This window comes from Boleophthalmus pectinirostris, unplaced genomic scaffold (assembly GCF_026225935.1).
Source record: "Boleophthalmus pectinirostris isolate CB_2022bp ecotype Guang Dong unplaced genomic scaffold, ASM2622593v1 HiC_scaffold_904, whole genome shotgun sequence".
NCBI lineage: Eukaryota > Metazoa > Chordata > Actinopteri > Gobiiformes > Gobiidae > Boleophthalmus > Boleophthalmus pectinirostris.
The window spans coordinates 1-25,000 of record NW_026571544.1 but is presented as its reverse complement, the minus strand read 5'-3'; the positions used below and the strand labels follow the sequence as shown (position 1 = coordinate 25,000).

The window sequence follows — 25,000 nt, the reverse complement described above, 5'->3', positions numbered from 1 at the left end:
TATTTTGTCCACAGGGCTATAATGCATTTGTCACACAGGAGTGGGTACAAACAAGTAAATCTGGAGACTATCCTTGAAGGTGCAGTAAAGTCAGGGAGAGATATAAACCATGACGTGGAGGTAGCGAACTAACCTGGATGTTGTTGGAAATCTCCTCAGTCAGGGCCACATGAAGTACCACCAGCGGTTCTCCGGGCATGGCGGCGTGCGTGAAGGCGTAACAGCGGCGATACGGGCCCACTCTGCGCTTCAGGTCAGTCCAGTTCCTCACAGGGTGCACTGCTTCATACCTGTGGAGAGAGAAAAGAGTAACGGTGTGACCTTGAAATCTGTTGTATTGTAAAATAGTTTTATGTGAAAATGTTCTGCACCTTGGGGTCAGTGTTTCTATGTAACTGACAATCTTTTTGACTTGCTTACTAATAGGCAGAAAATTGCACACTAAAGCACTGCATGACTAAATATGTTGTGGTAGCTAGAATTTTTGCCTCACAGAGAGAAGGTCTGGGCCTTTCTGTGCAGAGTTTGCATGCACAATAGAAACCAAATCATCCATCTAAGGCAGTCCTGACCAAGCTCAAGATCCTTTCCCCCACTGCTCCAGAGGCATTAAAGGTTGAGTCAAATGCAGTGAGCAACTTTTCTTAAGGGTGCGATGTATAGCTACTAAACAACAAATAATTCTGAACACTTAAATTTAACAAAGCTTCAAAATAGAAATCCAAGAAATAAGCAAGGTAATTCAAATAACCAGAATGGACAAACAAAGACTTGAATCTAGGGTGATCTGTGTGAGGGGCTGTGTGCTTTGCAACTGTGCCTGTCTGGGACAAGAGACAAGAATATGTATTTGAAAAATGTAATGCAAGTATGTTACTTCACTCACTGGCTAATCTTCTGTAGGATATCACAGGGTGACTGCCAGGTGATCCTCTCCAGTTTTAACAGACCCACTGAGAACCACTCTGACAACAGGCCCTTCAGTGTGCTGTTCAGCTCCTACAGAAGAAGAAATACCATCAAACACAAACTGGTATGAGACAAACTGCCAGGCAGTCACAGGGAGTGAGCTACAGATCATGAGTTTTGTGCTGGACTACAGAGAGAAAATCAGAACGGACATGCATACAAATGATGCTGAAGTTAACAAAATACAATGATACTTTCATGTACCTAGAAAGAAATGTACCAAAGGATATCTTACAAAAAACACTTTTTAGATGTTTTTTTTCCTATGTTTTTTTAGGAGAAAAGTTGCCCCCACTTTGATGTGTTTTTGAACAATTCCTGCTCATGCCGTGTACAGTGGGATGCATGGTCCCCCGGGTGTCTGCATGCTGTTTGGGTGTTTTCACATTAGATGGAGTGATTTGTTTGAGCTCGCAAAGGGTGTCGGAGAGCCACTTCAATAAACAACTTGCCATTTCAGAGTAGGCCTGTCCCCCTGTAAAGGTCAGACTTCATTTAAAGCAAATCTCTTGCAAACACACAAACAAGCCGGCGGTCCACATGCACAAATAGAAATCAAGCAGATATTTGCAGCTCCAGCGAATTCTTTCGCTTCTTTAATATCATCTTGTCAGTCATTCAAAGTCATAGTTATAGTCAGTAAAAGCAAGCTCAAATAATGGTAAAATGCTGCAGTGTAATATCAAAAAAGACAAAAATGTTATGCAACAGTGGCTCAAAGGGTGTAAAGAGTAAAGCTAGGAGGGCAAAAAAAAATCCTTGAAACTTCAAACTACACTTTCTTTTATGTTGTATGGCGTGCTCTATCCCATTATTTGGACTTCACAAGCTCGGGGTAAAATAATCTTTGATGGTTGATAATCCCAAATCTGTGCTTTCAGGGGAAAACAGCAAATCCACAACCCACGAGAGAGAAGCCTCCGCCTTGGGTAGCCAATTCTCACCCACACAAAAGCAAGGCCAAGCAGAGATGTGCATTACTTTGACCTCTCCGAAGATGGAAGAAGTCTTTTGAAATGCTACGGTCTGGCATTCTGAGCGTATGGTAGCACTGAATCAGAGGGAAAATGGAAAGAAAATAAATGTTAACAGCTCAGTTGTGAAACGAAAATGGAGGCAGTTGTATTCTTGAACGAGGAATAGCACAATGGTATGTAGCTGCTATTTGAAGCAACAGAAGTTGTGCCAGTACCTTTGGCCCACTACGATGGAAATGCACATTGCTCACATAGGAAATTGATTCAATGTAGCTTTACTTTCTCTTGGCAAGAGTACAATGGATACAGAGCAACACAGCAAGCTCATTACCATAATACTACTTTTGCAGCAAAATAATTGCTAGATAAGAGGGTTAATAATTAATTCAAACCACAGATGAATTATTACCTAATAGATGCAAAGCAGTAGTGCAACCATATACAGCCAATAGATAACAAATGAATGTATACCTCAGAAAAAAGAGAAACTACACAGAAGAGCTACAAATATGAATAATGCCATTTGCAGTACAATTGAAGTTTTGGTGATAATCAAACCAAGATAATGTAAGCAAGTCTTTCAAAGATAATCTGCATTTCGCTATTCGGTACGCAAATTGTTTGGATTACTGCGTGATTGCACAGTCAGGCAGTTTCAAATGAAATCAGCATATTAATATTGTACTGGACAATTGCCTAATATGATTGTCACTTATGAGTCCTGCACACAGTGACCATCTCCACAGCAGGTCTCACACAAACAAAGGCACTCTCTGAATACAACGTGCATGTTTAAAAGGATACAGTGATGGCCCCATGTGTAAACAGAGCTGAAAAGCCAAATAATACAATGATTATGAACAGCACAGCAATCTAAAAATGCAAAATGCACACACAAAAAAGTACAGACTGAGCTGAACAATATTTCACAATAGAAATAGCTCTAGGCTCAGAAATAATTAGGATATTAGGATGGGAATTGGTTTGTGTAAGTTGTCAAAAGTAGATTATAGGACTTATAAAGCGTTGCTATACATTTACTGTTGGCTAAAACATTGGTCTCCTATGAGTTGTTGTGAAGTCTATTGATTCATTGTAAGTACAATGACCTAAAGTGGATCTGACAAAAATAGATTCTGTTGTTTCCCTCTGGTGCCACAAATATACCTCATGGAAAATATATAGGGTTTGAGGATAGGTCCCCTAAAATAGTCTGGTAACCCTGTACTGTAAAGTAAAACTAGGTGAAGGGTCAATATCACTCAAGATGTGAAGATGACAGTCACGGGACAAGCTGCAAAAAATGGTGCGGTGGTTTGGGGCTCAGAATTTCAGATGGCCATTTTTCGTCTCCTATACCAACCATTATAATATATATTTTTGTTGATTGACACGAAAAGCAAATGGCCTTTCTCTATACACACGAGCATCCGTAGAAATTGTAAACAAATACATTCATTACCCTTATGTGCGGGCTGTCGCTAGCTTTAGATGAAATTATTTCCAACAAATCGGTGCGAAGATCCACCAAAAACTTGACTCCCCCTTCGACTCTACTGATATGGCTGAGTAAATGTCTGTAACGAGGAATTAGACTGTATCGTATCCTGTCTTCAGCTTGCAAAATGGTTGCTAAATCTCGAAGTTGAGTGTCCAAAAGCCTCGCAGCAAGCTCAGACACACTTTTGTGATCAACCCCAAAGTCTTGTGATAGTTTTGTGAGTAAATTGAGTTTATCTTCATTGTCCAAACTTTTGTAAAAATGCATAAACTCCAGACTGTTGGACTCAGGTGGAGGGGGCGCCTTGTCTCTGGTTTCGTAAGTGGGTAAAGGTACAACCACCCGGGCCAGTATCTCCTCCATGACCGGGGAACCGCCGCCACAAACCGGTGTCGAGAAGCAGCGCCGGCCGGCCTCCGTGAAGGCTGTCCGATATCGCCAACACCTCTTACTACTACCAAAAGCAAAGAGAAGGCGTCGAGGTATCATCACCACAGCCAGAGGAGAGAAGCAACACCAAAACAGACAATTGAATCACTTCCGGGTTCCTTAAAGAGACACTCACCCACCTACGCGCTCCTCCGGCTCTTTTATGGGGATCCGAATCTTTTAGATCCGTTTATTTCAAAGAGCCGTTCAGAAGACTCACGTTTTTTTAGTATTTATTTTATAGGAAAAGCCACTGTGAGAATTTTATCTACAACCTAATCACAGAGAGAAATGTCCAAGGTTCAGATTGGTTAATGCAGGGGTGTCAAACTCATTTTGGTCTGGGGGCCATAACCTACTCTGATCCCAAAGGGGCCGGACCAGAAAACTCATGTCATATAAACCCCAAAAATAACAATAAGTTCAAATATTTGCGCAGAGAAACACAAATCTATTACAGAAATATTTTTTAATTGATGAACTCTTTCTTTTACTAAATATTATAATATTATGAACAACCTGAAACTTTAAGAAAAATGTAATTTCAACACAATGTTTTAACATGAACTTGTATGTAAATAGGAATAAGTAAATTTTTGTTGTAAAATTCTGCACTCGTCTCCACTTTTCTCATTTTGGGCATTTTGCTAATGACGGTGTCACGGTCAACAGTCAAAATGATCGTCCTTTAAGAGCGTTTGGAAAGAGACAAGTCTTCATTTGTGCTGCTCTGGTGAGAGGGGCCACACATAGAGACGCTGGAGATGCTGCTGTGATAAACACCACAGAAAAATAACAAGTAGAGTAGTAGAAAATCAGACGAGGGCCAGATTAAAGGTCTTGGAGGGCCGGATCTGGCCCCCGGGCCGTATGTTTGACACCTGTGGGTTAATGGATCAAACTGAGAGTGGGAGTTTATACCTTTGAAATTATATATAATGTAAATAAAACATTACACTACATTATTCATTTAAAATGTAGCTGTTAATATGATGCCAAAGAAAAAAATAAATAAATAAAAAAAGTGAGAGAGAGATCCGGTTGCAGTTCAGTTTTAAATGTGTACTGTGCTCTGGGTCTAACTAAATTAAAATTCTAAATTATTATTATCTAAATTACTGACAACTAAACGATATGTTTCAAATTACAGGTAAAATAGATTAACGCTAATCTTCGGAGCCCCCTCATGAAAATAACGTTAAAAACAAAAGTGTTACATTAGTTAAAGTATCTTAAAAGCAACAAATATATTACAGTGCTTATATTTAGTTTACCTGTAATTTGACACACATCGTTTAGTTATGAGTAATTTAATTCAGGTATGGTAAAATAATGGTAAAATTCAGACTTCGGAAATCGGGCAACTTCTTCAGCCAATCACAGGTCGGTTTGAACAGGCCGAAGAAACGCTGCCCACGCTGTTAGCAAACAGGTTAGCAGCTCCATACATCTAATTTCTGTGCGTTTTCTGTCAGCCAACAACTGTATGTAGCGATATATACTTCTTTTTACAGTCTATGCAGCCGACATACATTTTGTTCACCATAAGACTGCACAGCTCAGCGTCATTTGTGTTTTCTCTTTATTTCAGTCACATGCCAGTCAGCTAGGAAAGCGGCTAAGGTTAACTTCGGTGAATGCAAAGATCACTCAAACAAACGCGATTGTTGATTGCAATTTAAACTCGAAATTGTGTTTTACAGACATGGGACGAGAGAAGGACTCGAAGGAGAAAGAAAAGTCAAAGCACAGGTCGTCCAAACTGAAGAAGCTGAGTGGTCATGAAAGTGCTGGCGCAGAGGGAGACGCAGTAAAGAGCAGGTGAGAGGGCCTGGATCACAACCACTGATGAGAAAAGGGTTTGCTAACAGGCGTTTAACTACTACGTACTCATTAATGCAATCAATTATTGGCTAAGTGTCATTTATTAAAAAAGAGGGCCCTTCACTTCCACTACCGCATGGTTACTTGGGAATTTATAGTTTTCAAAAGCCTTTCTGCTTGTAGGCCTGTCACGATGATTTGGCTACTATATTATCGAATTTTAGTACACTATTTTCTGATCTATGTTATAATGTTGTCTCAGCAAAAACATACTTGGTGTTGTAGTTTCATTCATGCATTTAAACAGACAAGAGTCAATTTTATGTACTGTAGTATGTAGTATGTATGTACCTTTAAAATTGTATTTTTTTTTTTATTACTGTATTGATATTCTTATACAAATGTATGTCTTTTTTGCTGATGCGTACCTTTAGCATTACAATATAAGCATTTCTTAAGTACAAAACCTTTCTGCTGATGATTTCTACCTGTTAAGCATTTTTAGTATAGCCTTAGCATACAAATTCTAACAAGTCCTCTTTATGTTCCTCTCAGTGCAAATTCAGCTAAACCTGATGAGAATATTGAAAATGGAAAAATTCACAAAAAGGTAACGTCATTGGTTCTTTTCATTTCAGAAACTAGTAGTGTTGCCAAATAAATTATATATTTAATGCATAATTCAGGAGATCATCTTGTTATGAAAGAGATGCTATGATTGTTATACATTCTGTCTCCGTAGGCTAAGAAGGAAAGTGTGCAAACGGACATTAGGTAAGTCTTTTTTTTTTTTTTTTTTTAAAGTTAAAGAAGAGTTAAGAAGATCTATCTATCTAAAATGCATCCAGCTATCGGTTTGTATATCTGTATTTGGATCATATATTGTCTTTGCTATTCCAAAAGTGTTTTCTTTCTTCTTTTCACACAACCAGCTATTCTGTGACCATTTCAGAGAAAACATAATTTCTTAAAATTTTAAGACGAATATATACAGTTTGTCAATGAAAAGAAAATAATATTACAAAACATTGTTGTATATTTGGCGGAGGGTTAATGGCATAATAGGCCAAGGGCTTGCTGAATTAAATCTGCATCCACAGCAGTTTTTCTGGAGAGCTGTTACTGGATTGTTACTGAGACATTGGCCCAGTCCAACCCAATACAATGAGTGGCATTATAAAAAGGTGGTCAGTAAAGAAAGATGTAAAGAAACAGTTTTTGCCCAACTTTGTCTATTAAATTTTCCCTTTAGGGTGACTCTGAAGCTGAGTGGGCTGCAGAGGAAGGTTATTGCTGTGTGGCAGAATTGGGTCAGAAATGTCCATAAATGTCAATGGACAAATGACCACCCAGTGTTCCTTGTATAGCTTTTTGATGGGTTTTGTTCAGTGATGCACTTAAACATGACTATGTCTAGGGATCGCAGCATTCCCTTGAAGGGCAGCAAAACAGTCAGCTGCAGCAGTGTTTACGACTCTGAGGTTATTTATACGGAATCATATAAAAAAAAAAAAAAAACTTGAAATGAGGATATTGTAAATGACTTAGTTATACTTAGGATATTGTAATGTTACTTAGTTACCCTATTCTTAACTCACTTTTTATAATAAAAAAAATTATCATAAAGAAACAATGATGCATGCACATGGCGCTGGCTGTGAGAAATAAGTAATTATATTTTATTTCTGTATTTAATATCTGATACACATTTGTCACAAATATAAAGCTGCAAAAATAACTTTGTGAAGATACCAACCATTTACTTCAAGTGTAACAATTCTGTTACACTTGTTGTTAAAGCATTGATTTTACACATTGTCAGAACTTAAACATGTTTATCTCATGAACACCAGGGAAATGTCTTTCTGCGACTAGTGGAGAGTCAGTCTGCTGGTTTGGCTATAGTGGTGTGTTTGCGTTTAAATCCAGAGTTCTAAGCCAGTGAGATCATATAAGGCATCAGTGATTTAATTTCCCATAAGTAAATTAAATGTGAAGTGATGGTGAACCCTTCTTTAAATGCTTTACTTAATTACTTAATTTGGCCCGTGTCTTTAATCAGTTTTTTCCTCTTTGAAATTGAAGTCTCATTTATCTTCTAATCTCTGTGCTGGAAGCATGCACACAGAATACTATTTTTATGGGATAGATTTGTAATTAACCTAATGTTAGCTGTAAAGCTAAAGCTGTTACTCTTTAGTTTGTACAGTGCTTAAAATGGTGTTTGTGTAGTTAGAGCCAGTCTCAGGCTTTTGTCATGAAGACAAAAAAGTCTTTGAATGATGATGAGGATCCTTTGGAAGGTCCTTCAGCTTCAGTTGTGTAAGTGAAGTGCTCTCAGACCTCTCAAGTTAAGCCTAGACATTCATTTAGTTGAAATGGTGAAAGAAAGGAATACATTATTATCATTTATCATAAACTTTTAACAAAATGGCAAAAACTGAACTTTTTGGTTTAGTTACTGTGCAATGAATGACTTTGAATTGAACTGCCTTATCTGTCTTCTGACTTCTGATGTGAATATGCCATTTTTCATTTTACCCTGAAATGTACTGTTTTTAATATGTCTTTTTGTCTAGTAGCGAGCAGATAAAAAAGGAGCCTGGAGACGATGCTGCAGACTTTATATCAAAGAAGAAAGGCCAGAAAAGGAAAAGAATTAAAGAAGAACAAACTGAGGGCCCTACTAGGTTGTCAATAAAAAAAAAAAGAAATATTTTTGGACATTGTTTTTTGTATTATGTTGTATTTTGTATTTAGGTCAAAAAAAATTAAAAAAGTGAAACAAGAAGATGATGAAGCATCCCAGAAAAAGAAGAGTAAAAAAACTGAAAAGGTCCACACTTTTGGGTTTGTGATCTGAGGGTGGAATTGAACATAACATTTTAAGTTTACCTCTTTGTTCATTTCTACACAGTCAGTCAAAAAAGAGGAGGACGAGTCTGTGCCAGTCTCAAAAAAACCTAAAAGGACAAAGGAGGAAATTCAGGAGGCCAAATTACTGAAGATTAAAAAGAAGGAAGAGGAAGAGCAGAACCGTTGGAGATGGTGAGAGCTTTATTGTCTACTGGACATGCTCACTACAATACTAAACACAACTTCAGCATTAAACAAGAATGTGGTGTAAGTGTGCTTGTATTGTCTTCATCAGGTGGGAGGAAGAAAAGTATGAAGATGGTGTTAAATGGAAATTCTTGGAACACAAAGGACCCTACTTTCCTCCAGAATATCAGCCTGTTCCAGATGATGTTCAGTTCTACTATGATGGTCAGACAACCTAAGTACAATTTAATTATGTACACTGGATGTACAGTATGAAACCTTTCATGCCAAGCCCTTAAGTGTCACCTTGTGCAGGTAAGCCAGTAAAGCTGAGCCTGGTTGCTGAAGAAGTGGCATTGTATTTCGCCCAAATGTTGGACCATGAGTACACCACCAAAGAAGTGTTTCGGGAGAACTTTTTTAAAGACTGGAGAAAGGTAATACACATTTAATTATGTACAGAAATACTTGTTTACACATTTTGTATGTGTAACTTTTAGATGCATACTCATGACAATCATGATGTTATAAAGAGGAGACACCATATCGAGCCCCAGGCATATCATACAGAATTAATTTTGCACTGCTTAGTGCTCAATGCACTTGAAAATACGATTTGTGTGCAAGCATTGATATGCTAATCCATACAAGTAGCTCCCTTGCATATGAACAAATCCAATTAAAGTGTTTTATTATAGCCGGAAAAACTGTCTACGCTTCACTGCCCTCAGTGCCCACCCTCATCAAGTGTCAGTCATGGTTAACACTTGCAGACTGGCTGCTTGTATTTTCTGTCATAGTGCCTCTGATGAGGACATTTTAAGTGGTCACTTGTAAAGTATGTGTCTGAATTTCAATTTTGATATCAAAGCCTGTGAAACAGATAATTCAGGCTCAGAGTTAATACAGTACCTAGCCTCTGAACTCATGATATTTCAGAAAATTATATTTCTAGATTAGCAATTAAGTACTCTGTACTGTAAGAAGCCTAGATGAACTCTGCTCCGTTTGTCCCTTTTTATATCAGTTGTAGAGCTATTAAATGGGAAGATAGTGGTATATCTGGATCATACTGACCTTAAGTTATGATGCATGATACAATGATCTGATGCTGTTGTGTGCACATTGTATTGAGTTTTCTCTAGTTTATCTATGTATGTATGCAATGGTGAGATTTTTACATTTGTTGTGTTAAATCTCTATTTCCACATTTAAGGAGATGACTTTAGAGGAAAGGTCACTTATTAAAGACCTGAACAAGTGTGACTTTGGAGAGATGCATGCCATGCACAAGGCTAAAGTGGAGGCTCGGAAAAACATGACCAAGGAGGAGAAACAAGTAAGTTAAGGTTACTCAAATGCGCGATGTGCGTATACTTTTGCAATACTGACTTAACTAACTGAAATTCATTCTAGGCTCTGAAAGATGCCAACCAGAAAATTGTGGATGAGTTTGGCTACTGCCTACTGGACCACCACAAGGAAAGAATTGGCAATTTCAAGATTGAGCCTCCAGGGTTATTCCGAGGGAGGGGAGAGCATCCAAAACAAGGCATGCTGAAGAAAAGGATCCAGCCAGAGGATGTCATCATAAACTGTAGCAAGTGAGAATTGACAAATTAGTGAAGGAAAGGACTGGCCATACATTGAACAGAAATTGCAAGCTTTTTGACATGATTTACAGAAGTCAAACCTACATATCAATTAAAAATCGCAAAATGCATTTTTGTCAAATTCCTCCTGTCCTTACTGCAACATAAATTTAACATGCTGAAAATAATCCTGTTATATTGGAATATGTTCGTTTTCCTCTGTTAGAGAATCCCGTATTCCTGTCCCACCCGCTGGTCATCGCTGGAAAGAGGTCCGTCATGATAACACTGTGACGTGGTTGGCCAGTTGGACAGAAAACATTCAGGGATCTATCAAGTACATCATGCTCAATGCCAACTCAAAACTAAAGGTAGATCAGTTTTTCAAGTCACCTTCTATTAGGTATGCAGTTTTGAAACCATAGGAGTGCATCATTGTAAAACGGCGTCACACAGATTTTCCATTTTGCTTAAATACACTAAATATTTTTAGGAGTTGTAAGATCTTGCATTTTTTGGTAGTTTTTATGTGATACTTATGAAAGGGGCTATCTTAAATGCAGGGCGAAAAGGACTGGGAGAAATATGAAGTTGCACGGAAACTGAAGACGTGTGTGGATGATATCCGGTACCAGTACAATCAGGACCTTAAGTCTAAACAGATGGGCACACGCCAGAGGGCAGTGGCCCTTTACTTCATAGACAAGGTGTGTTTCAGCTCTTTGTGTTGATCTCTGTTGTGCTACTTTTTAAAATGTTACTGATTTGTAATACAAATCTAAATTTGTAAGTTTTTAAGTGCATTTTAATGTCTGTATCCTTTGGTCAACATCAGCTGGCCCTGAGAGCAGGTAACGAGAAGGAGGAGGGAGAAACTGCGGACACGGTGGGCTGCTGCTCTATCAGAGTGGAGCATATTACCCTGCACGACAAACTGGATGGAGACGAGTATGTAGTGGAGTTTGACTTCCTGGGTAAAGACTCCATTCGCTACTACAACAAGGTCCCCGTCATTAAGAAGGTAAAAACACTAGTCCTGAATGCCTCTCTGATAAAGACACTGCCTGGTACTCACATGCGCAAATATTTAAATATACAGCCTTTAACTCTGATCACAGCACACACTCGCTGAAGCAACATCACAACATAGATTTGCGTCCTTGTTATATATTGGAATATGCTGTGCTATTAATGAAAAATCCATTGATGGAATAACCTGGCAACTCAGTGCTTAGGTCTGCTGACCCCATTTTTTTGGATGCCAATTGTTGAAACATAATTATCCAAGCTTTTACCCATTTGCTTAGTTTAGTTTAATCCAGGTCAGGACTTTTTTGGCTACTAATTTTTGAATTTTCAAACTTTTATATACAAGTAAGTAAAAAATCTGTCTAAAATGTTTAACAATGCTGACATTTCAAACTCTTATATAAATGCAGATGTAAAATATAATTTAATGTAATTTCTTTAATTTTACCATGTGGTGCTATACTAGAGTACCCTGAAAAATATTCGAGATATTCATGGAATCAACTGAAATTGGCCACTCAGATGAGTTACATTTTGATACTATGATTTTACAATGGATTAATTTCTGTGTTAATTGTATTATTTTATATTATTATTTGTATGTATTTACTTATTTTTTTCATCTGTAGTATGTATACATGTCCTCCTTATGTAGATTGCTATCCCTTCTCTGGTCTTTGCCTAAACCCATGTTATCTTTGTTTTCAGAAAAGGAAATATTAACACCTGACAGCCAAAGTGTTTGGTTTCTTGGCTGGACATATAATTATTCATATGAGCCTATTCTAAATCAACACATTAGCTAAAATTAATTAGTCTCTTGCATATTTTACCATCAACAATTCCCATGGAAGCAAGTGTGATTGCTGCTAAATGTCACCTCGAATAAAACGCAACATGAAAAGCAGTGAGAAAAATTCTGTTTCATGTTGTTTGAAGTCAGTTGTGGTCTGATAGTAATGTACAAGCACAAACGCTAAAAATAAAATACAAATTCTGTTGTTAACCTACCTAAAAAGAACTAGTAAGACTTTGCTATTTTGGCACTTATTTAAACTTGCTCTCTTAGACTTACAGGATCAGCTACACTATATGTATGTGTACATTGAATTGTATCTGTGGAATGTCCAGCATTGGCCTCCCATTACACAACCTTTGCATGTTTAAGTATTTTATACAAGTACTTCTAACCAGTGAATAAGTGTTATGTGTTGTGTTTTTTTGTTTTTTTTTGTTTATTTTGTGTGTGTTGTAGGTTTTTAAGAATCTAAAACTGTTCATGGAGAACAAGGAACCTGGAGATGACTTGTTTGATCGCCTTAATGTGAGTGTTTTTATTCCTTTATTTGTGGTCTTTTCATGAGGCAATTGTGAGCTGAACCTAGCACACCCATTATCTCTTTGTATACGCTTTTACTCTTGTTAACTTTTTACATTTTAACATTTTATACATGTCATGGCCTAGTACATGTGGAATTGATTTTGATGTATAAATGTACATGAGCTGTTGGTGTGGTGAGAGCAAAGGAGGAGTGGAGCATCAGAGGTGAACAGAAGGGAAGCATGCTGCATTACTGTAAAGAGTGAATGTTTCAGCTGGGAAAGAGGGATAGAATCAGCCTGATAAATATGAAACTGCACAAGAGAAAATGGAGACGAACATGCTACATGGATAACATTTGTGCTCGCAAACTCTCCATTCTTCCCTGCAGCTACAGGCACCAGGGCGTGCAGAGGTAGTCATGTTCATGGTTAGGTCAGTGCTTAGATTTATTTTTTAAGGTTTCAACCTACTCGGTAGCATTACATTTTGAACTAAGCCTCCAGCTAACGCTGTCCATGAAGTACATTAATATACATGTCTTCATTTAGAAACTGAGCTGTTCCGTCCTCCCATACCATGACCTTAGCTTAAGCGAGTGGATCACTAACAAATTAATTAAAAGGGAAATTATTGAAGAGCTATAAGTGGAGGAAATGGATCAGGCACATGACCACACAAATTCAAGAAATGAAAGAAAACTGGAGTGATGGAGGGTGAGCCACATCATGGTGTACAAAAATTAATTGGAATAAAAACTCAGAAGTTGAAAGTGGTAGATCTAAACAAAAAAATATGAAAGTGTGGGTTGTCCTGTGATTGCAAGTTATGTTTAAATCAATATTCAATTCACAGATTTTAAAAGGATCATTCACACTAAAGGGACCTGTGATGTGAAAAGTGTAACTAATGCAAGGATTGCATGCACTTCAGAAAATGTAAAGATCTTAACGACTACAACTATATAACCCGGTGTTGTACACAACCCTGTGGTCAGTAGATCACCAAAATAATTTCAGCTTGCTAATTGAGACTATTCAAGTTGCAGTTGCAAATAAAATGGTGCTTACCTTGCTGCCCTGGACAGACGGGCGTGCTCTGCCTCACCTCTTTGGCCTCCAGTGTCAGGAAATGTCAGCTGGAGGTGGAGGTGGAATGGTAATAGTCCTGTGGGCAGGCTTGATTGACATGTGGAAAGGCCACTGGGAAGAGGGGGTGTGCAGGAGAGATGACAGAGAGCCACAAGAGGCCAGGCTAAAGGGACATGCTGGACTATAGCTGGGGTAAGGTTGGAAGAACAGGGGCAGGATCAGTGCACAATCAGGAAGCTGCAAAGAGCTTTGGTAAAAGGTTCATTAGTTTAATATCAATTCTTTTTGCCAGACGGGAGTATTTGCTTACCTGCTTTATATGTACAGATGGGTACAGGTGAATGAGCATTACCTAAAGGCTCATCCCACTGTTTATATCTGTGTAGGTATTATAAATATTAAGTAGTTGATGGATCACCATTGATTTACCAATGATTATAAATCATTTAACAGAGCTGTGAATATTTATTATGCATCTGAAGCAAAAATTGGTTTTGATGAAAAGCCAATTGTTTTGGATTCACAGCTGAAGGTTAAGTTGCAATAATAATAAATCAAAGTTTATCCTTTTAACATAGTACAGTATCTCTGCAACAGTCTACTGTACCTGCAGCATCATAATGAGCCGTCTTTGCCAAAGTTTTAATATAGATTTGGAGTGAAAGATTTTAGTTAATACATTTAATTTGCCTTTAAGACATTTTAATTGCAAACCTTTAGGATAATGATTTACTTGTCGTAAACGTAATGATTATCTCACTTCAACTGTGACCATTTAATGTTTGATGAGAAATGCATGTTTTGTTTAAAAAAGTTTCAGATTGTCTTGTCTCTCACATGAAAGTGATACCACAGTGCCACCTAGCGTTGTTCTTTATTTTTCTGAGTAACATGGTGCTGTGTTTGAGTACATGATATTATGTTGGCGCTTATCTTTTATTTCTCTGTTTAGACACAAATGCTCAACAAGCATTTGAGCTCTCTAATGGCGGGGCTTACAGCAAAGGTTTTCAGGACATACAACGCTTCCATCACCCTGCAGCAGCAGCTGAAGGAGCTCACAAACAGTAAGTCAGTCTGATATCAATGTGTCTCATTTTTGACAGTTTATATTTTTAGCTTGATTCAAGATACACTGGTGTCAGACATCAATCAGTTTCTAGGCAGTGGCAGCAGAAGCCATCTTGGCCTGACTCTTATCTAGGCCCTGTAGGCTCCCTGGATGTGCCAGTTATTCATTCTGAGATAGAACTGTCACATCTCCTTTGACTCTGAGAGGTAGTATTTCAGTCTGTGACATAAAGTAACTTACAGAAGCTGGACTTAAAGATTTGAAGTCAAATGAATAGGTGGACACAATTTGTTATGTTTCAGGTTATTTAGTTGAATATTGCATATTTCTAATGTGAAATAATTCGTTACTCTCTTAAAGAGGGGGACAGTGTGGCAGAGATGATTTTGTCCTACAACCGAGCAAATAGAGCAGTTGCAATTCTGTGTAACCACCAGCGGGCGCCGCCAAAGACCTTTGAGCAATCAATGGCAAATCTGCAAGCCAAGGTCAGACTATTCTTTACTTGTTTTTAACATATTTTGACATAAATGTTACAAAAATGAAATTTTATTTCAGATTGATACAAGAAAAGAACAACTTGCACTTGCTAAGTCTGAACTGAAACAGGCTAAGAAGGAGGCCAAGTCTAAAGACAACTCTGACCCTAAATCGCAGGCGTAAGTGTTTTAATATACTTAACATTTAAAGAAACACAGTTGAACTAACTAACTGCAGCTGTGACACATTTTCAAAATGCTAATGTATAGTGATTCATTGTCGATATTGTGTGCTGCTGTATCAATATATTGTATTGTATTATATATTAATTGTTTTACTGTTCTTTGCGGCTGAAGGATAAATGACTGATTAACAGTACTTGCACGGAATGTATTCCGTTACTTACAGGCTGGTGGATCGCAAGAAGGCAATAGTGAAACGCTGTGAGGATCAGCTGCTGAGGATGGAGCTCCAGGCAACTGACCGAGAAGAGAACAAACAGATTGCTCTAGGCACCTCAAAGCTCAACTACCTTGACCCACGAATCTCAGTGGCTTGGCAAGTACAAACTGTAGCCTTCACTTCAGCAGATTTAGTTTGTAAATCAAAACTGCAAGTACATAGTGACCTTTTTTTTTTGTTTGCAGAAAATTATTCATACATGATGATTTTGTATTTCAGGTGTAAGAAGTTTGGGGTGCCCCTGGATAAAATCTACAATAAAAGCCAAAGGGACAAATTTGCCTGGGCCATCGATATGACGGAGGAAGATTTCGAGTTCTAGACACTGACCTTTTAAGGTTTGAAACAAAGCAAGTGAGGAACCATGCAGGGATCATGCAGAACTTCTAATTTTATAATGATTTGCTGTGTGTGTCTCTGACTGGGAGACATTATCAAGTTGAGCACTTTTTTTTGTATATGTTCAAATTTTGAATATTTTTTTTCAAGCTATTTTTGCACTTACATTACATGCTATTTTCAGCATTTTTGTTTTTTTAAATAAAAGTTCCTAAGCTGCAATCAACGAATGCCAATTTAATATGTATAATATGTTTACCTAAAATTAGGCCACCATGTCAAGTACAGTTACTCAGTGGACTGTAGTATGAGTTTATTGAACAATTAAATGGAATTAAAGTAGTAATAGGACTCAAAGAAAGGGTGATCCAAAATCGTTTTAGACCATGACCAAAATGTTATTCTCTTCTAGCAAGTTCCCATGAGGAGCATCTGCTTTCCTAGCACAGGGTTTTTCCCCAATGTTATGCCTGGCCTTTACAGCTGTCTATAGGCTGAAAATGCCTTGAAAAAAGGGTCAATTTCATAAATTCCTATACAAATAAACTATACTTGGGTCACTATTCAAATTTTTCCTGATGCCACCATAAACTGCTTTCAGTATATGGTGTTATCTTTACAGGATACTCCATTCTACCACATGTTTAACCACTATAAAGTAATACCAAGAGAATAATAAAAATAACAGAGTGACCAAATATTTACTTTTTATTATGTGATACACAACTGTAGCAAATCCATTTCATGATGGAACAATCTGGAATGCTGTGGACATTGCAATTGTACAGCAATTACATGGAAATGCCCATGTTTGTATAGTATTAAAAGACATTTTGAGTTGGAGAAATTGTCAGTTTGGAACAAATAACCCATATTTCCATGTATATGTTTACTTAAATATTAAAGGAGACTGGTAAACTACCTGCTATTTGTGAACCAGCACTAAGTACAGAAGGGCATCATCACAATCTACCTACAAATGTTCATCTTCAAGTCATTACATAACCGTAACAATTTCACAATATTGAATATATAAAAGCATTTTACACAAAAACACATCAAATCAATAGAACTCTTGTCACTGAGGAAAAGTCTGCCACTTCTGAATATAGGACTTCAAATTCCTCTTCGAGGAACCTGTAAGAAGAAGAAGTATAGTTTAAGATTTGTTTTAATTAAAAATACAATAGAATATAACAACACATATGCACAAATGACTTTAGTTTTATTTAATTCAAGGCCCCCTTATATTTATATTTTGGTCAGTTTATAAATTAATGTGTTTCTCTTATCTTCTCACCATCATCATTTCCTTTCATCTTTTACTTTTTACTATAATCTTAAAGCATAATTTTAAAGGCGTCTTACTTTTCTTCTTTCTAGTTTAAGTTTATGTTCAGCTTTCCACTGTTTCCTATGTGTTTATTCGTAACCTTACCTTCATGATGAGCCTTGACCCTCTTTAGGTTTTTCTGGTGTTCCTTCGATCTCTTCAACACCTGCTTGCGTCATCAGATCAGCAATGTTTTTCTCCAAGTCATCAATGCGGGTACTCATCTCATCGAGTGGAAAAGTTAAGGCACATTTGTACAAAACAAGGTACAGCAATAATATTTACATATAAGCAACAGCTCGTGGTCTGTAAGGATATTCCTTCCAATGATCTGGTCTGACATTGTCTGAAACTTGTCTTGCATTTGTTGCAGCAGAGTCTGAACCTACAAGAGAAGAAACAATGTAAGATTTGTGAAATAACAATGACCATGATTTAAAACAAAACAAAAAAACTGGCAAAATAGACGATGGCAGACTTTTGGAAACGGCCCCCTTCTCATCAACAAGACTTTTTTGATATCTGATTCTTGCATAAAGGCGGAAACCAGTGTAGCACTGGGGGCGTGAGTGTGCAAGCGTCTCCATAACAACTATTAAACAGTTACATCAAGTATCGATCAAAAAAACAGTACTCTTTATTATTTACTTCATTTCTTATAGTTTAATAGTTAAAGATTATACAAATTGATGTGATTTACCTCATACAACGGCCAGAGATATTTAGTACAATATTCAAGCCACTAATCAGGTGAAATAAGAACAAAGATATTTCACCTCGGCAAATTATGAGCACGTTACATTGTCCCATTTGTTTTGTTTTTGACAGTTTGTAACGTGTGTAGCGATAACACAACACTTTAAGTGGGGAAAAAAAAGAAAAAAATGAACCCCGCGTTTAGCCTAGCATCGACTGCAGTAAAAGCAGATGCTAAGGCTGCTAGCATTAGCTTTGATTGAACCATGAATCGACTCACCACGTTGGTTAGATCTTGCACAGACTTAGGATCAGTCTCAGCCATGTCTTTGAACTACTGTACGGCTTAACAAAGTTGTTATGAAGGTATGTCCAAAATGTAGCCAAAGAGCTTGTAAACAAATTGTAGCTGCTGGCCCTGGATCCTCCCTCTGTGCGGTCAGCTGTTCCTTCACTCGACCTATCGCGAGATCAGAGCAGCACCGCAAAGCAGTGTGGATCGTTGAGTTCTGGGGGATTGAGCGCTAACAACACTGTACTGTTTTTTAACGATATGCATCTTGGTTTCATGTCCGTCATTGCAAGTTCTTCTTATTGCTGTGCTGCGCAAACTGCAAGTCAGTGACCACATAAGGCTGAAACTTTTTGGTTCCAGATGGTGGTGTACGCGCTGGTGCGCGAGAGCCTGCTGCGCTTGCCAATGTTTTCTAAGAACATGTTGGGATCCGAAAGTTGAATCTCCCCAGGACAGGAGAGAAACAAGCTCCCTACCGTGGCCCTTCATTTTAAGGCAAAAACTGCAGGTAGGCCTATAGATGAACATTAAATCTAAATATGTGTGTAACACTTTCCACTAAAAGTCCACTTTAGATGTAAAGTAGGCATTCTGAGCCACATAAAGCTGTGGTTAACATAATAACACCCTTAAACATAATTTAAATTTTAATTAGCTTCTCTAAACAGAGGCGTGTTTGACAAACCGCACAGGTTCATTTAATGTTTAATGTATAACTAGGTATAACCTTTACTTTTGTAACTCTAGCCTCATAGCCACAACGTGAGCAAATTTTGGTTGTGCAGCCCAACCCCTTATAGCTATGTTATAATCTGCTCACAGCAGAGTATAGACCAGTGGGTAAAGTTACTATAGTCTCTGCATTGGGCATGAAAAGTTTGGTATGTTTGAAACATACCCCATAATCTGTGATAAGATTTCTCATGAAAACCTGTTGGTGTAGTCTATCTGGACAGAATGCCTCAGGTTCTTGAGCAAGTGGAAGTTTAAGCCGCAGTAGCTGACTTGTCAGCTGACTTTTAATGTGTTAAACACCACTGTGCTTTTGTTTTGTCAAAAAACAAAAATTCAAAAATGGATTGTCTCATGGAAACCTATTAACAAAATTGGCATCTCATGTTCTTGTCATTGTTTTCATTGGTCTAGGTCATGCCTTTGTGTACATAGCAACACATACAGGTCTAGACCAACCCAGAGGGAAAACCACATCAGGTGAGCTTTAATCTGAAATTTTTATTGTAATATTATGTTATAGTAATTCTATAAAACATAGTACAGACATAAATTTAATGCATTTGTTTGCAGCAGTTGCTTTAAGGCACATTATAAGTGTTGGAAACAAAGACATGTGTCTAGGCTTGTTATCTGTGCATGACAGTGGTTATATGTGGTTAACAGTGTGACACTCCCCACCACAAAACCATCAGCTGCTCATTCTTCATTTTTGTGCCTGCTGTTTCTGGTTCCTCTTGAATTTATTTGTGGGATGGTAGCCTATTTTCATTGGCTTAGGTCCTAGGTAGGTAGTAACTGTCTTTAGTTCATAATGTTTACAGTGTTGACCCTGACAGGTGACTTTAATTATTGTAACTTAACCCAGTTGTTTGTTAACAGTAATTCATTAAATTGTTCCCCTAACAGACAAGCTATGGATGGTGGAGTGGGTTTGCAGGAAGAGGATGTGGAGACATCCTGGACACTGTTGTCATGGTTGGCCTCCTGTCTCATGGTGTTTGGAGGAGCCCTGCCTTATGTGCCCCAGTACCAGGAGATCCAGAGGTCCAGCAACACAGAGGGCTTCTCCACCAGAGTGTGTCTAGTGCTCCTCATAGCCAACATCCTACGCATTTTCTTCTGGTGAGGAGGATTATATTTAAACATTATGTTATATCAAATCTGAAAACACCCTGAAAACCACAGCAGGACAACAGCTGCTTGGTCTGTTTGTACTTTGGTGAGAATTGTATTGCTTGAACTCACACAAATGTGCAAAGGGGAATGGCCATATGCTACTACTATAAATATCAAAAACATCCCTAAGCAGTAGTGTGAAAAAAGTGGCATTGTGAAAAGATGTTTGTTGAAAATATTATATTATAAGTTCATGCATTTTGGTGCTGAAATTGTCTTCTATTTTCATGTGTGACTATGGCAGGATTGGAAAGCAGTTTGAGCTGACCCTTCTTCTTCAAAGTGTTGTAATGATCCTGACCATGTTTGCCATGCTCCACCTCTGCTGCACCGTCCAAAGCACCAACCGAGTGAGCACAAAACAGCACAGGCTTTCAGGTAATGTGCCTCCTATTGACTGTACTAATACCTGCTCAATAAATGCCAGCTCTCAACTATTACCAAAAGAGGGAGCCATTGTTGAAGATTTTCTGTTATTGTCAGGGCTCACTTGAACCATCACACTGTTTGCTTGTGTTAGTTAGATTGACGCACAGAGTAAAGGCATCAATTAATTTAAAGGACATATATTACACAAAATTGACTCGTGAGCTTTAAGCCATGTTAGAATCAAAAACGTACCTGGAGTCATGTTTTGTTTCATTGTTACGTGTTTGAGTAACCCTACATTATTAGTCATTTTACATCTCCAAAGCTGAAAATGCTCTGTTCCACCTTGTGATCTCATGTAAAGACTACCTTTTACCTTTTGTTTAGTACAGGTAGAAAATTCCACTGTTGAAATTATGTAAGTGATTCTAGTGAAAGTGTATATAGTTTAAAAATACAGTAGAGCACTTCCTATTTTACCGCATGACACATAACAGGGTGTTTTAGTTTGAGACAGGGGCACAGCCTAAATATTCAGGATGTGAGTCTGTTAAACCTGTGTGAATGAATCAAAATACAATGTGTTTTTGATGAGTTTCTGACCAGAAAACAGCATCATAGGGGCTCTTTAAATAAAATGCTTTTCAAATTAGGAACTGAAGTTACTAGTTTCCTGCACAGGTAAAAAAAAAAAACCCTCATCCACCAATTAGTTAATTTAAAGTTTGTCTTTGTTGTTACTTACGGATTGCACTTACAAACAAAAGTAATTTACTGCTACGAACACAATGTTGAAGACTTTTGACAGTTGCAGTGGCTATGTACTAACCATCCATCAGATTTATAATATTAATTTACAATTTGTGTTTAAATGACAAATACAAATTGTACAATGTAAAAAAGCTATGTGGGTAAAATCACATCCACCAACCTCCACAATATTGTAAAAGATATGATTGATGATGACCAGAGTTATGGTCAGTGATTTATGAAAACGTCACACACACTTTCTCTCGGCTCTTAAATACTTTATGCCAAAAGAGTTTGTGCTGCCTCTTCTTGTAAATGTGTTAGCCTGGTCCCGTTTTTATTGATCAACAATTAATAACTCTATTAGGCACACTGATTACATTATTGTAGATTGGTCCTTCCACAAAGTAGAATATACGTAGCTGTCTGTCATTTTTAAAGCAGCTTGTGATCAGTTATAGATGGCACTTTGTTAGAGTTTATGTTTATGATGGGGTGTTTGACCTGAGCTTCTCTCCTCGAGCACACCCCTGTCTCATATGACTAGGCTAGAGGTCCAGTTTCATTGAGGGCTATCATGTGTGCAGGGGGCTGCTGGGTCTGGACTAAAATAGATCAGCAAAGCTTCTGTCCCGAATGCCTCGAACTCTCCCTTCACCCCTCCACAGTTAAGTCCTTCCAGCAGAATAGGGTCATTTCTATGTTAAGTAGTCGCTTCTCCCCAAGACACAAGTTGGCATGTATTCTGAATATTTATTAATCTTTGCTGTAGAGCCTTCGTCTCTTCTTCACAGCAAGAATCCCATTTGATTTCCAAACCCTTTGGTTCCACCATTGACCGTTCCTCTCGCAGTCTTTCATCTGGTGATTTTGCTTCTGTTTCATCTACTTTCGCCTTGTCTTGTCCCAGTTCCCTTTTTGTGTTCAAAAGAGAATGCCAAGGCCATGTCTGTCATACAGCGGTCAGGAGGATACTTTCTTAGATCCCGCAACTGTTCAAACAATAAAAATATTTGCTTTGATAAAATGCATCTAATCACTAACCCGGAAATACAGTCCAGAATTCTCTTTGGCCTGTTTAAGTTTTAGTTTTAGAGATGTGAAATCCCTGAGAGGGCAGGGAGAGATTTAACCTTTCGTCTTGTTTGTACCATAATGCTGAGCATACTGGCCTTCGGATCTTAAGGTGATTTTTCCACTGTAGTTGATGTCCCCAAATGCTGAAAGTGCACCTTTTTTCCTCCAAAGTGCTGCAGGGTTTTTTTTAAGCCAAAAGGAAATCAACATAATTAGGACAAAATTGAATTTTCCCACCACCTTCATTATAATTAATGAGCTGCAGAGAGGTGAATAAGAATTTCATTCTTTTTCCCTGTTAGAACTTTAAAGCTATAAATTTACACAAATGTCTATTTTAAGACAAAGTTAGATTAATGTTTTATGAGAAAGTTGTTAGTTCTTGAGATAATAGATTGCATGGCTCTTCTGAAGTCTAAAATTGGAGTCCTTGGTGCAATCGCTGTGTTTGCATTGGTCCCCCACACAGAGCTGACTCAGAGCTGTGACTTTGCAGTGACTTCCAGTGGGGGCTCCAGGGCACCACAGGAACAGTCCAGGCCCAATGACACAGGGACTGGGACGCTGATAGGGTCCAAGGAGAGGGACTCGTTTCAAAGACAGGCCTCAGGCTCAGTGTTCATATGCTGCAACTCAAAAAGGAATGACTAGATCTATGAAAATGGACAGAGGCTAGTTGTTTTTATAAAAAATATTTTATAATGTACAGTACAAATATAATATCATATTTAGATCTTTTGTAATATACAGTACAAAGTACAGTTTCAGAAAAATGCCTCACTGTCTTGCTAAAATATGAAGTCCATAGAATGGTTCATGTGAGGTCAAGAAATTATTGTCAAAAATAATAAACAAGGATTTCCAGTGTTGACTTTAAGAGGTGCATCCAAAAACTAACATGTGGATTGTGACTGTACAAACCAAAGAGAAGCTACATCATAAGGAGGACACAGCCTGTCTTAGAGCAGAAGTACTATTTACTCTACTACTGCACTGCTCTTACTTGAAAACATCATGTCATTACTTTTAAAATTCAATTTATGTAAGATATTTATCTGTATTATTTATTTGTCAGGTGCATGCTTGAGTTTAACTAGAGCAAATGCAAAGAAATGTAACAGATGTGACAGAACAGCACCCTCTATTGGTGACTTTGTATAATTGACATCATGAGACAACTGGCTGTCCTAACTTTCCATGCATGGTGTTTTTGTCCAGTTTCTTAACAGCTATGTTTGAAATACATTTTCTCAGCAGAGCCTTTGGTCTCCTGCAGCCCTGTGAGTCAGCGAGCATGTTGAGCACTTTTCTATTGAGCATCCTGTTTGTGTGAAGCAGGAAGAAGAGCACATACTGGCACTGTGAACAGAGGAAGGGATGGGCTTCTTGATAGTCAGTATTGACCTCCGGTCATTCTTAAAACCATGGCCACTCAGAGCAGAAAGCCTTTTCAATTTGTACAAGATAACCTCCCTGGCAGAGGTGAGGCTGAGTAGACGTTAGAAGCGTGATGGGAATTACTTAAAGGAAGAAGAGTGCCTGGGTCTTAATTCAATCTCACTGGTTTCACATTATGCTGATTTTCACACAACAAAACGACTTATCAGCTAACAGTTTGTTTTGTCCTAACGTCAGTTGCAGGTGGAAGGGGTAGTTCATATTAGTAGGATCCGGTTGCTCAAGCTGCCAGACTAAACATGTGTGTAAGATGTGTGTATGACAGATGTTGCAACGACAGATGGGGTAACTATGATCAGTTGATTCTCTGTGGACATTTTTAAAGGAGAATAATAAGTGTAATAATAAGTGCATTTTGTTTAAGAGAAACCTTCCTGACCTGTGTTTAAGTGCCTTCAGACTCTGCCTTAGCACCCAGCATGTTATGGCATTGCTTTAAAGACTCACATTGTTGTAACATATTCAGTCCATGGCGCAGTGCAGTGACGATGACTCTGCCACTCACCTTTATCTGCACCTCTCAGGCCCGCTGCAGCAGGACAATGCCAGCACTCCAACACAGCCCAGGTGAAGCCATTTCCATACTGTACAGTTCAACACTAAATTGTGTGCTTACTGTCAATTTCGAGCATGTTTAATTAAACCCCAGACAACAGCAAACTTTAATTAGTAAGTCAAATGAAGTCACTGAGGTGAGAGATGCTATATTAGCAGGATATCCACTGACTTGAGCTGAATACTTATGAGAGGGAAGATAATTGCATGGCATAAAGGGCACTGTGTAACTTTTCTGGTGGCTAACCTCCATGGTGATGCTATTGCTTTGCATCGGATGTTCCACAGTATAGCAAAAGACAAATTTATCCTGTATTTATTCAATTACATGTATTTTTATATCTCAAAATTACAGCAAAACATGTATTATTTCTGTAAACAAGTCCACTTCTCCACAGATCTGACTTGTAACTTGGCCTGGTGATGTG

The 25,000-nt window shown here is 38.1% G+C and overlaps 4 protein-coding genes across 9 annotated transcripts; 2 read left to right on the top strand and 2 right to left on the bottom strand.

The window, feature by feature from the left end:
- Positions 1-133: 133 nt before the first annotated feature.
- Positions 134-3,990, bottom strand: LOC110169372 (malonyl-CoA decarboxylase, mitochondrial; the record flags this gene model as incomplete). The annotated part of the gene is made up of 3 exons (XM_055148122.1): positions 3,409-3,990; positions 887-999; positions 134-290 (listed from the first exon to the last, which is right to left on the bottom strand). Coding segments are annotated over exons 1-3 (798 nt in total), but the record flags the coding sequence as incomplete, so codon positions are not given.
- Positions 3,531-16,402, top strand: zgc:173742 (DNA topoisomerase I, mitochondrial). 6 transcript variants are annotated; one of them, XM_055148120.1, is made up of 21 exons: positions 5,241-5,308; positions 5,468-5,509; positions 5,580-5,697; positions 6,256-6,310; positions 6,443-6,474; positions 8,283-8,390; positions 8,461-8,536; positions 8,618-8,748; positions 8,852-8,967; positions 9,058-9,179; positions 9,959-10,081; positions 10,159-10,346; positions 10,561-10,705; positions 10,898-11,041; positions 11,170-11,355; positions 12,619-12,687; positions 14,728-14,842; positions 15,208-15,335; positions 15,406-15,506; positions 15,736-15,885; positions 16,009-16,401. In XM_055148120.1, exons 3-21 carry the CDS (start codon positions 5,582-5,584, stop codon positions 16,109-16,111), a joined length of 2,208 nt encoding a protein of 735 aa, XP_055004095.1. In that variant the 5' UTR covers positions 5,241-5,308; positions 5,468-5,509; positions 5,580-5,581; the 3' UTR covers positions 16,112-16,401. The 6 variants fall into 6 exon arrangements, with proteins under 6 accessions (XP_055004093.1, XP_020790773.2, XP_055004095.1 ...); XM_055148116.1 differs by having other exon boundaries at positions 8,280-8,390; XM_055148117.1 differs by lacking the exon at positions 5,241-5,308 and adding an exon at positions 5,318-5,360 and having other exon boundaries at positions 8,280-8,390.
- Positions 16,403-16,818: 416 nt separating this feature from the next.
- hsbp1b (heat shock factor binding protein 1b) lies at positions 16,819-18,625 on the bottom strand. The gene is made up of 4 exons (XM_020935121.2): positions 18,438-18,625; positions 17,780-17,846; positions 17,567-17,693; positions 16,819-17,265 (listed from the first exon to the last, which is right to left on the bottom strand). The coding sequence occupies exons 1-3, from the start codon at positions 18,480-18,482 to the stop codon at positions 17,569-17,571; spliced, it is 237 nt and encodes a 78-aa protein (XP_020790780.1). The 5' UTR covers positions 18,483-18,625; the 3' UTR covers positions 16,819-17,265; positions 17,567-17,568.
- A 4-nt stretch (positions 18,626-18,629) lies between these two features.
- On the top strand, positions 18,630-21,351 carry LOC110169520 (solute carrier family 66 member 2-like). The gene is made up of 4 exons (XM_055148121.1): positions 18,630-18,960; positions 19,599-19,664; positions 20,094-20,309; positions 20,608-21,351. The coding sequence occupies exons 3-4, from the start codon at positions 20,101-20,103 to the stop codon at positions 20,855-20,857; spliced, it is 459 nt and encodes a 152-aa protein (XP_055004096.1). The 5' UTR covers positions 18,630-18,960; positions 19,599-19,664; positions 20,094-20,100; the 3' UTR covers positions 20,858-21,351.
- The last annotated feature ends 3,649 nt before the right edge of the window (positions 21,352-25,000 follow it).